Source organism: Xyrauchen texanus, chromosome 13 (genome assembly GCF_025860055.1).
Source record: "Xyrauchen texanus isolate HMW12.3.18 chromosome 13, RBS_HiC_50CHRs, whole genome shotgun sequence".
Classification (NCBI taxonomy): Eukaryota; Metazoa; Chordata; class Actinopteri; order Cypriniformes; family Catostomidae; genus Xyrauchen; species Xyrauchen texanus.
Genome location: NC_068288.1, coordinates 42,687,921 through 42,700,445, shown reverse-complemented (window position 1 = coordinate 42,700,445; position 12,525 = coordinate 42,687,921). Strand labels below are relative to the sequence as shown.

Below are 12,525 nucleotides of genomic sequence, written 5' to 3'. Positions count from 1 at the left end.
TTTATAATATATCCTTTTTGATGTTTATTTATTTGATCTTAAATTGATACTCTATATACAGCTTAACATAATACCATAGATAGATAGATCACGTAAGGTAACGCGTTGACGTCAGCACGCATAGGAAGTGAAGTGTACACGTGGGAAACTGGAATCCACGGTCGAGAGTGACAAACGGTAAATATAAGATTATTAAATTTAATTACATTAGCACTACAGTACTTAATAGTTAGATTTAGACTTTAATATGATTTATTAATATAAATTTCCATAATTTAATATGTTCCTCTAAACTAAACCCAGCAGGCAGGTATTTTTGAAGCTTTAACCCGTCTGTTGTATTATAAAGTAAGAATGTTCTTTTCAGACAGGTGAATGTAACTTACGACAGCAATGTTGTTTCTGTTTTGGGTCAATTTGGCCTTAGAAATACAGCTGGCAGAGAAATACAAAGAAACGAATAAAAATAAACCAGGAGTGTAATGCTATTCCAATCAGAAAGGCTTGTTAAAGTTAAAATGTTTTATATCTGAAGTCTCTGAGAGCCCCAAACATAGTAGCCCTAATATTTTTAATGGAAGACATTTCAAACGAGTTGTCAAGTTGACGTTATAATCAGGGTTTTGGAGTTGCTCATTTTATTCCCTCAATGATCTCAATATGAATGTTGTTTCCTAACAGTTTTGGAAAGCTTCCATCAGTTCAGTAGTGTAAGAATGGCTGTCCGTGCATCATTTGAAAAGAATAATGAAATTGGCTGCTTTGCCAAGCTCACCAACACATACTGCCTGGTTGCCATTGGCGGTTCAGAAAACTTTTACAGGTAGGTCTGAAATGAATATCTCCTCTAGGACTGGGCGATATGTAAAACACATTTCAGTGATAATTACCTTAACTTCTTGATATCCGATTACATCGTCAACCCACCTGCCAAAAGACGGTGCATTTTTTATTGAATTTTTTGCTTTATTGATTTTGCTTTAAAAATTACATTAATTTATTGACTCACAAAAAACGTAAAAGATATTTCTAGGGGGCCTGGGTAGCTCAGCGAGTATTGACAATAACTACCACCCCTGGAGTCGCAAGTTTGAATCCAGGGTGTGCTGTGGAGCAGTGACTCCAGCCAGGTATCCTAAGCAACCAAATTGGCCCGGTTGCTAGGGAGGGTAGAGTCACATGGGGTAACCTCCTCGTGGTCGCGATTAGTGGTTCTCGCTCTCAATGGGGCATGAGGTAAGTTCTGCGTGGATCGCAGAGAGTAGCGTGAGTCTCCACATGCTGCGAGTATCTGCGGTGTCACACACAGCAAGCCATGTGATAAAATGCGCAGATTGACTGTCTCAGAAGCGGGGGCAACTGAGACTTGTCCTCCACCACCCGGATTAAGGTGAGTAACAGCGCCACCACGAGGACCTACAAAGTAATGGGAATTGGGCATTCCAAAATTGGGGAGAAAAGGGGATTAAAAAAAAAGACATTTCTAAATTGATATTGCACTTATAAGTAAACGACAAAAGCATTACATTTATGAAGTGATCAAAAAATCCTATTTAACCACTTCCCCAAATCCAAACATTTACCATCTCCAACGGCTCCTTTTGACATCACGCAAGCATCCATTAACTTACTAATAGCCTACAGATTAAGAACTAAAGACAATGATAATCGAAATAAATAAGCCTAATAAATTCCCTTGTGTTCCCAAAATAATGCTGCCAAATGTGTGTTCTTAAGAAGTTGCCTAAAGAAAAGAAAATAGAACTCAATTTTAGGATCAATGCTGAATGTGTCTTATATTACTTTGATTTATTGACTTTTGTCTTTGTTTCTTTAATACAAAGATATATATTACTGATCCTGCAGAGTTGCGTTCACAAGTCATGCTAACTGCGTGGAAATAAAGTGAACTAAAGTCACAGCACCTCCTGAGATGATCAGAGATAATTTGCAGCATTCTCTTAGACGATAGTATTCTTCCAAACAGTTTTCAGATGAATGAAACAGAGAGAAAAAAGAGTGAAAACTCTTTAAATTCGCTTGTTCCATGAGACCTGTTCCAGCTCGCGCTGCACGCCTCTGAACTAACAGTGAATCAGACACAAGCAGTAGCAATGTTTCCATCCAAGTTGTGAAATTAATATTTGCAAAAAATCTGAATATCGCAAAAACAATGTACGGATAAAGCTGCGTTTCCATCCCTTGCATTCAAAAGAACAAACTGTCACTTCTGGGGAAATTGTTGCGACTGTGTGACTTTTTTATTATTAAAATACTCGCTGTTTAGGACACGCAGACAAAACACTTGAATAACTCGTTTCATGACTGGAAATGACAGCGCGTCACAAAGTTCTGGGAGCACTATGTGTGTGTGCGTTCCTCCATCATGAGTTTGTGTGGATCTATAAGATATTAATAAATCTGCTCTTTTGGAAAAAGTCCAAGTTTGTGTTTAACTTATTTGCTCTGTAAACTCTATGGAGGCTTTGGATTTTTGGGATACCGGTATTTCAGAATGACCAGGGCAACAATTCAGTTGCGATGATTTGTTCGCTGGTTCGTCCAGTTATAAAATAATTTTTGTATTCCTGTTAAAGGAGCAATATGTTATGTTGACATCAAGCGTTAAAAATGGGTAATGCAGTCCAAATTCAAAATATTGGAGAGATGTCTCCTCCCCAGACTCAAAGCTCACGTGGGTTGCCAGGTTGAGTACACGCAACAGGAACGAGCAAATTGACAATGGGAAGCGATGCGCCTTATGGTGGGTTCAGACCAGAGGTGTCGAGAGCGTCAAATCGACCTGAAGTCATTAATTTTCTATGGCAGCCAGTGTCTCTCGGCGGTGAGAAGCGGCGTCTTGGGCGGTGTGGGCGTCAGAGGAAAGTTCAAGTTCGGGCAACAATATGGTAATGAGCTTTGACGTGGTTCGGCGGCAACCTATTGGAATATAGAAGTGCTTCACTCTAGCGAAGTCTAGAGTACACAACAGTGTAAACTTTGGTTCCCACCAAATATTAGTTCCGAAGTGAAACTGATTATTGCGATTATTTTCCCGTAATATTTGATCTGTCCCTGTTTTCTTACAGATATATATATATATATATATATATAAAAACAATGTGTGGACAAAGGTGTCTGAAATTGTTGGTGTGCCAGGTGAGTTGATGAAGGGGATATTATGGTTTATATAATATTATATAATAATGTATTAAAAGATTTCATGAGGATATACGCTACTTGTCATAAAAATTATATATAATGTTCTTAAAAATATAATAAAGTGTGTTACTTCAAGCGCATGTCTTTGTGACTAACAGCATTTCTTGTCGTGTGTCACTCCGAGATGTCTTGCAGCAGGTTTCCCTACGCCCGCCTGTTGAGGGTAGATGAGCAAAATTACTGACGCATGAAATACATTTGGACGAGGAGCCTGTGAACTGGCGGGTGCTTGTTTCACACCCTCGTCACTGTTTAATATATTTGGTGACATCCCAGATCCATGGTTTTGCCATTTCCCCAATATTGTTGATCATCGTCTGTTTGCAGTCGGCATGGGGATCTTTGTAAAACTTTGTCGATATCCAATTACAACGTCCTATTCCCAGCCCTAATTTCCTCACTTAAATAAATAGCTTCTGAATTATTGTGATCTCTAAACTGAACACTTCTCTGAAGGAGACCCTATAATTATCCTAAAAATCATAATTTTAGTGTTTTGCTATAGAGTTCCAAGCAAAAATAAATGACCTCATTTTTTTATATTTTCAGTGTTTTTGAAGGTGAACTTTCAGAAACAATACCGGTTGTCCATGCCTCCATAGCAGGATGTCGAATTATTGGCAGAATGTGCGTGGGTAAGATGATTTCTAACACAATTTGATAAACTAATTTTGACTGCTAGAGCATTGATCTTTCATAGATATATTGGTTAGAGGTTGACTGATATAATGTTTTACCGGTTTAATAATATATCGGTAATGATGGTTATTTTTGTGGAAATATCGGTTCCAAATCGATGCTGAGGGTTTGCAGATATTTTTTTATTATTATTGCTTTTCCATATTAATCTGTCAAAACTCTTCATCTGGTGAATGTATAGGCTATGAAAAGCTTAATTTGGTAAACTTTTACATATAGAGCATTGTTACGTAGCCAAGACTTTGTCAACATCATTGTTTATGGATTAATTCATGATTATTTGTTATTATAAAAAGACACGTAAACCAATTGTTGCGATCACTTGCATCAAGCATGCATCTTTGATTTTGGACTCTTGCCAAATCTTTGGAATATATGTCTGTGCCTGTCACAGAAAGACTAATATTTTTTACATTCAATAAATTGCTTTTAAAAACTAGCAACCAATTAATCGGTAATTGGCCATTTCCACAATCTGAGTTATCTGCATCTGCAAAATACACTATCGACCAACCTCTAACATAGTTAATATATTCTATACATCACCATTACGGCTGTGGCCAAAAGTATTGGCAGTGACAATTTTTTTGTTTTGCAAAGAATGCTGCTTCAGTATTTGTACATTTATTTTTTTCACATATTTCTATGGTATACTGGAAAACAATGATAATCGTTTCATACGTTTTAAAGGCTTTTATTGGCAAAAACACTCAATTTATGCAAAGAGTCAATATTTACAGTGTTGACCCATGTTCTTCATACCCTCTGGCACGCTGGATATCAGCTTCTGGGCCAAATCCTGACTGATGGCGATCCATTCTTGTCTTATTAGTGCTCGGATTTGATCACAATTTGTGGTTTTCTGTTGACCTTTGAGGATTGACCACATGTTCTCTATGGGATTAAGATCTGGGGAGTTGCCTGGCCACGGATCCAAACTTTCAATGTAATGATCTTCGAGCCACTTCATTATTACTCTTACCTTGTGACATGGTGCTCCATCATGCTGGAAAATGCACGGATCATCACCAAATTGCTCCTGGATTGTTGGGAGAAGTTGCTCTTGCTGGACGTTTTAATACCATTCTTTATTCATGGTAGTGTTTTTGGGCAGAATTGTGAGAGTGCCCACTCCCTTGGATGAAAAGCAACCCCACACATGGATGGTCTCAGGATACTTCACTTTTGGAACGACACAGGACTCACCTTTTCATCTCCGGACTATCGATTTTCCAGATGTCCTACACAGTCAGAAGGGGGCTTTATCAGAGAAAATAACTTTGCACCAGTTTTCTGCTGTCCAATCCTTGTACTTCCTGCAGAATTTCAGACTGTCCTTGATGTTTTTCTTGGAGAGAAGTGGCTTCTTTGCTGCCCTTCTTGACACCAGGCCATTGTCCAAAAGTATTTGCCTCACTGTGCGTGCAGATGCACTCACACCAACCTGCTGCCAATATTGAGCAAGCTCTGCACTGGTGGTGAAACTATTCCATAGCTGACTCCTCAGGAGGAGACGGTCCTGGTGCTTGCTGGACAATCTGGGACATCCTGAAGCCTTCTTCACTGCAGTTGAACCTCTCTCCTTCAAGTTCTTGATGATTTGGTAAACGGTTCTTTCAGGTGCAATATTCTTTGCAGCAATTTCCTTGCATGTGAGGCCATTTTGATGCAAAGCGATGATGGCTGCACGTCTTTCTTTAGAGGTAAACATTGCTAACAGGAACACAATGATTGGAAGCACTTTTTCCCTCCTTCTATAGCAAACAGTCTCTCTTATAATCCAATCAGAATGATAGAGGGATTTCACCAGACTAGTACTCGTTCACACTTTCCCAGGTGCTGCTGTTGGCTGGTCAATTTTTGCCAGGACCAAAAAACTGTGAAATTGTGTTTTTTTGAAGAAGTAAATGTTTTTGGCCAATGAAGCTTTTTGCAATTATTTTAAATGCATCTGATCACTCTGCACAATAATCTAGAAACAATGTGAATCAACACCACAACAACTGAAGCAGAAACATTTGTAAAACACAACATTTATGTCGCTGCCAATACTTTTGGCCGCGGCTGTATATTCAGTACGATAATATATGTAGAATATACACTCGCATGCAAGGATGTTTGAATAAATAATGTAACAAGACCTCTCTTGAGTACATTTTCCTATTTGAAGCATACTGTGAGGTCAGATTAGGTCTTGTTACTTTAGCTCTCGTACGTTATGCATAATAGATGTTTCATATGTTGCAGGCTGTGTAGGGACACTCACACTTAATGACATCTTCAATTTGCAGGAAATCGTCATGGTCTCCTGGTGCCCAATAACACAACAGATCAAGAATTACAGCACATCAAGAACTGCCTGCCAGATTCAGTGCGCATTCAGAGAGTAGAAGAGAGACTTTCTGCACTGGGGAACGTCATCTCTTGTAATGACTATGTTGCTTTAGTCCATCCTGATCTAGACAGAGTAAGAAAATCCCTCATGGAATGCTTTTTAGAATGTGGCTCAAATTTTCTACACTTATATAAAAACATAATTTGTAGGTGGGCTATGCCTTTCCATCAGCCAATGGTTTTTATTTGATGCTACAAATAACAAGTTTTTTATTTTATACTCAAATTAGTGAATTATTGTTATTCAGGAAACAGAAGAAATCTTGGCTGACACTCTAAAAGTGGAAGTGTTCCGGCAGACGATTGCAGAGCAGGTGCTTGTGGGTAGTTACTGTGCCTTCAGTAATCAGGGTGGTCTCGTTCACCCCAAAACATCTATTGAAGATCAAGATGAATTATCATCACTCCTGCAAGTGCCTTTAGTGGTGAGTGACTTTGTTTATAGTCAATGTGAAACTGACCTTCGCTGAGCTCCGCCCACTTGGGTATGGTTGCTCGCTCTGACAAAATCTGCAGAACTCCCCAATGGAATAAATTGAGATTGCCGTGAATGATGCAGCTTTTGGCTATATATTGTAATAAATGGAATGGATAATTGTTTTACATGGCTGGTATGAAGAGTCAAAATGTAAGTTGTTTTTTTGTAAAAATATGTAATTGCACCTGTAATTTGATTAAAAACTGTGGAGACTGTAACTCAGAATCAAGGCAAACGATTATTAGTCACTTGAAAAGAGAAAAACGTAATTTAATAGCGATTAGCGTAAGTGAACAGAGCTGTTTATAACTGTCTCACTCATTTTGATGCTGTGAACTATTTATTTGCTATCGCTTTTACCATGACGAATTAAGTTCAGTTTTTAGCTTTAATTTACCTTGGAGCAAATATAGGTGTCATTGAAGATGTTATGTTCATTTGGGAATGAGGGCAGGTTTAATCCAGAACATGCTCTTCTCCAGATTTCTTTAAAGATTATTTTTTAAAAAGAAAGATAAACACTGCAGGTGTCTTCTCTGGGTAACTCGGGTCACTATTACAAATTACCCGGCAACAATGTGTTGTAAATTTTTGGATTATTTTAGTTTTAGCTTAAAAGTACTTAAACACATAACTTCCATAGGTTGTCATTGGAAAATTGCAAACGCATGTCAGAGTAATGGCGGCAGGGCAACAGTTGGTCAGAAGCGCTTTTAAGGCGGGCTTAGCGAAGGGTGAATTACTTCCATAATGTGATATATTTTTGAGAAATATACATTTTTTTCCGAGTATTCAGTGGGGAAAATATAGGGTGGGGCTTGATGTTTTCCATTGAGAATTGATTGGAGAATGAAAAGTAGGTGTTGTATACTATAATTGAGTCAAGTAGTTGAAGGGGTAATATTAAATGTTTATACATGGACAAACACATATTTTTCCTTTAGAATAACAGGCATGGGAAAATCGAAAACAGAAAAGGAAAATCTAGTGGGGCAATGACTCATCTTTTATCTCATCACCTTATTTTCACTATTAATGTTTATAATATATATATATATAAACCCGAGGAGAAATATTTTCAGGTAAATTAATTACTATCTGTTTAAGGTTCAAGAAATATATTTGCATTTGATCACAAACCTAAATGCAGATTTTTTTATTTGACATTGTTAAAGACTGGATCAACAGAATAATGAATCATGATTGATCTTATTATTTCCAACTAGTTTTTAGAAAGCAGAATGAAACCATAATGTCAAATTTTGTAATGTTAAACATTTCTACATTTTAGCACTCGTTATTTTAGGGAGGAAATTCATTTTCTGGAATAGTTTTGTTTTCTCTCGCAATTATTTTGGGATCACTCACAATACCTTTTTTTTTGAGCCCATCCATTTTATTCAAAGGCCAATATGTCCTCCTACACTCAGAATGTAGCTGATAAAGTTATTTAGGTTTTAACTGAAATGCAGTAGTTGCGACAGTTGTTACTACTGTCCATGAAACACATTCAAATTTCTTTTGACAGTGGTTGCTTATACAAAATATGCAAAGTTGTACTAATTTGTGTCTTTCCCACTCGAGGCTGGAACTGTGAATCGTGGGAGTGAGGTGATCGCTGCTGGTATGGTGGTGAACGACTGGTGTGCGTTCTGTGGACTGGACACAACGAGCACTGAGCTGTCCGTCATTGAGAGCCTCTTCAGGTTAAGTGAGACTCAGCCCAGTGCCATAGCGACTACAATGAGAGATTCACTCATTGACAGGTATGTGATCATGTCTGTTAGTTGCCATTTACTGGGATGAATTAAGGCAGGTTATTAATGTTATATACCACTGATGGGGATTAAACTTTATTCCCTCTTTTTCAGCCTCACATAAAACACAAATGGTTCTGAATGGTTTGGAGATTTGCAGGAAAAGACCTGCAGAGGACCTTGAAGGCGAAATCCAATGGTTTTGAAGCCTGAATATGTCTCCCTTAAAGGGGAAAAGCACTCTTCTTACTATGAGCAAACGTTGTCATTGTAATATTCATGTATGAAATGGCACAACTATATTTTTGTGGAAATACTGAGATGAAAACTTGTATGTTAAATAATGCCTGATTTTAACCAAATCATCAATTACATTATACCCATGTCTGAAGACACCTCATGTCTTTAAAAAGTGAGAAATGTACAGACATTTTGTTTCTTCGTGCAATGCATCATCAATAAAGCCGTATATGGATCAATACTGATACTGCTTTGAGTTTAAAAGACATTTATTTTATAAGTCAACGAAAGACAACATCGTGACAGGGTCTGCCATAAGTTTTATTGAGAGATGTGAATATTGCATAGTGCAGAAAAACATGGTGCTTTTGAGTCTTTGGTGTTAAAACAGGGCTCCCAATCTTTTTTTCCGGTGATAACTTTATAAGGATTATGAATCAATCAGTTTGGACGATTCACTGAAAAAGAAATGTCAACAGAACGATACAGTCTGAAAGACTTAATTTAATTAAATCCCATGATGTTTTCCATGACTGTAGGAACCCTGGTTAAAGCATGTTTTAATGTATAACAAAGACACGCACACAAGTGATGTAACAAAATTAAAATATGTAACACAAAGATTAAATGTAACAAAAGGAATCCAGTACAATACAATGTCTCCAATAAGAATGCAAAGAAACAACTGAAAAGTAAATGCATATAAATAAAAAAAAGTCTAAATGGCATTTTTTTAGATTAAAAAATCTTTAAAGGCATTTTGTGTTTTGGTCTACATCTGTGTAGTACAGAGCAGTTCTTGGCAATGCTAAAAATAAGACTAAACCATAAATAAAAACAAATCTGTCAAATAGCTTGAAAGTTTGCGATTGTGTCCCTACACAGTGTTACTATTTTAAGGCCTAAACTGCCACTAAAGCTTTGGCATCACAGTGGACTATGGAAGCTACAAGACATGTTTGATATGAAAGCATCTAGACAGCAGCACAAACTCTGACTATGCCGTGTTGATATTCAAGGTGAAGACATATAAATGTTTTTATCTGGAGATACATAGACTTTCTCACAGGCTGCATAATACAACATAATCTTTGCAAAAACGAGTGGTTCATTCAACTTATATTCCTTCATATATTCGTTAACATTTAGAAAATATCCAATAAAATCCATTAAAACACTCAATAACCATCATGGTATCCACTTTCAGTTTAAACAGATATATATTTAAACATACTCTTCCTTCTAAAACAAAACAAAAAAACAAATGTAACTTTGTCCTGCAACCTGCACAGGAAGATGAAAACTTCACACACCTGCATTATATTCTTCTCTGTGAATACATCAGATCAACATTCAATGCTCTGATACTGATTTAAACCGATTTATATATCACTTCTGATCAAATACTCTTGATATGTCAATATCGCAACAGTATGTTTACAGCAACACGGCAAAGGTTATTCATATATGAACTGGTCATTCACAAACCATCTGTTCAAAAACAAACGTATGTAAGGATTGGAATACATGATTTGAGAAAAATAGGAAAGCATAGAACAGCGATACATGACAGCAATGTTGACCTGTTGAACTTCAGGAAGACGTTTAGGGTTGATGTCAATGGCACAGTGTTCAGCTGTTCTCTTCTTTAAGATCAAACCTGACAGAGAAAGTAAAGAAGTGTTTAAAGAAGTTAACACAGATGGGTCAATGGCATGATGCTCTTTTTGGTCAAGATCTATGAAGTAATCCAAAAATGAAATTCAAACTAACAATTCCATATCCTCTGTTATGATGAACATGTTTTCAATTTCTGAGTTTGAAGTCATTTTGCTATTTTTTTCTTCTTCTGTGGGTTGAAGTAAAAAGTGTCTTCAAAACGTGGTGTAACCATCCGGAGTAAAAAAGATGATGTAATTAAAAGCTGAAATGCTTGACAAAATCTTTTAATCTTGGAATAATATTGAATATGTCATTATTAAAATAAGATTTTGTTTAAAATGTTAATAAATATTTGAAAAACGTTTGTCCACAAAATCCAAGTCATGTGGTGTAACCAGCATGCAGGTAGCCATTCTGTTTTTGTGACCAAAAAAAATAAAATTTATATATATATATATATTTGTAAAACATTTCCAAAAGTTTTAAATTTTTATGAAAAGGCATATTTTGTTCAGGTCAAATGGATTAAGAAAACTTCTTGATATTTCAAATTATTTAAAAAATAACTATTTAAAAAAAAAATAAAAAAAAAAATAATATATATATATATATATATATACCTTAATATGTTTGGGGAAAAAAAAAAAGTGTACACACATGTAAGGTGCAAGGAACATATTTTAATACATTTTACCTGGTTACAATGCTTGATATTTTGTATGTCATACATAAAGTCAAAAGTTTTTTTTTTTTTAAATGTATGAAACCAACATGGACACAAATATTACATTTCTTGATACATGTGTTTTAAACTGTGTTTTAAAAGAGTTCTAGCCAGATACCAGCACAGAATGTTTCAAACATCAACATACTGTATATGGTTTGTTTTATGTGGAAATATTGCTTACCGAAAATGAATATGTTTGTATATTGTATAACAGATCTTACCATTCTGTGACTCCAGACAGCAAGTCAACATGCCCAAGGTCTATTTGCACCTACAAATATACATAAATAAACCAATATCAATATTACAATAAACCCAGAAATAATACATCAAACAGGTAAAACATGTCCAGGTCACATTTGACCCCCAAAATAAATAAAAGAGAATAAGACATTATATTTTCCCCAAAAAATTATTCTTAATTGTGATTCTCCTTAGATTACTGTTATGCATTATGTTTTTACTGTATTACAGTTAGAAATACTGTATGTTTTTTATTTTTTTTATTACAATCTGCATAAATTAAAGACTACCATGATGTATATGATGTTGCCTATGCTTGACATTTAAAATAATACATCATGTTGTTTTTCCTATTATAGCAATGAGATTGTTTTGCATTACAGTAATGAGAATATGGGAGGTGTGGGGGCTTCATTGTCATTAAAACTAAATGTCACGATGCAGAAAATCTTAGTGGTCTACAAACTGACTTTTGACTAAGTAAAATAAAATTCTTATTGAAAACAAATTGGCTTTGTTTTGATTTGGGGATGAAATATGATCTGAAATATTCCAACATGCAAAACAAGTCACTCGTTTTAACACAACTGAACTGACCTGGCCAATCACGTCTTTGTCTCGATGCATGAAGGATGACGATGCGTTTTTCAGACACACACTGAGCTCTCGTTTCTGTGCCTCCTCCACAGTCAAATCAAACTCAAACCTACACAAGATACAATACAAGAGCTGTAAAAAGACTTTCTCATATAACCATTTAAAAACACTCTATACCTGAGAGAGTATATGAAAAAATTGAGGACAAACAATCAAAAGAGAATAAATGACAAATACAAAAATCATCTGAACTACACATATGAAATGGACACACCACACTTACAAAAATGTACTGTGGCAGTACCATGGTAAAGTGATTGTATCAGATGGTAACTTTGGTATATACCATGGTACGGGATGATGATTATTATATTAATATTCCAAGGTATTTACATGATACTCCAAGGTACTTTTTGGAATTTTGGACATGTACCATGGTAATAGTACCAACGCAAGCTTTACCAACTAACTATACATCTACATGATACAATAAATGACTGTGGTAC

At 35.9% G+C, this 12,525-nt stretch overlaps 2 protein-coding genes across 2 annotated transcripts in view; one reads left to right on the top strand and one right to left on the bottom strand.

The window, feature by feature from the left end:
• Positions 1–122: 122 nt before the first annotated feature.
• LOC127653899 (eukaryotic translation initiation factor 6) lies at positions 123–9,039 on the top strand. The gene is made up of 7 exons (XM_052140741.1): positions 123–177; positions 682–823; positions 3,772–3,857; positions 6,213–6,388; positions 6,564–6,740; positions 8,378–8,559; positions 8,665–9,039. The coding sequence occupies exons 2-7, from the start codon at positions 717–719 to the stop codon at positions 8,672–8,674; spliced, it is 738 nt and encodes a 245-aa protein (XP_051996701.1). The 5' UTR covers positions 123–177; positions 682–716; the 3' UTR covers positions 8,675–9,039.
• A 38-nt stretch (positions 9,040–9,077) lies between these two features.
• LOC127653898 (extended synaptotagmin-1-like) overlaps positions 9,078–12,525 on the bottom strand; it is a 49,343-nt gene continuing 45,895 nt past the window's right edge. The window contains exons 50-52 of the mRNA XM_052140740.1: positions 12,020–12,128; positions 11,401–11,450; positions 9,078–10,450 (exon numbers count right to left, since the gene is read on the bottom strand). Coding sequence (XP_051996700.1) covers positions 10,423–10,450; positions 11,401–11,450; positions 12,020–12,128 — 187 coding nt within the window. The 3' untranslated portion in view covers positions 9,078–10,422. The remainder of the gene's footprint in view (positions 10,451–11,400; positions 11,451–12,019; positions 12,129–12,525) is intronic.

Coding starts and splice junctions, on each gene's coding strand:
- LOC127653899 (XM_052140741.1), top strand. CDS start 717: ATGGCTGTCCGTGCATCATTTGAAAAGAATAATGAAATTGGCTGCTTT. Junction 824..3,771: donor GGTTCAGAAAACTTTTACAG/GTAGGTCTGAAA, acceptor TTATATTTTCAG/TGTTTTTGAAGGTGAACTTT. Junction 3,858..6,212: donor TATTGGCAGAATGTGCGTGG/GTAAGATGATTT, acceptor TTCAATTTGCAG/GAAATCGTCATGGTCTCCTG.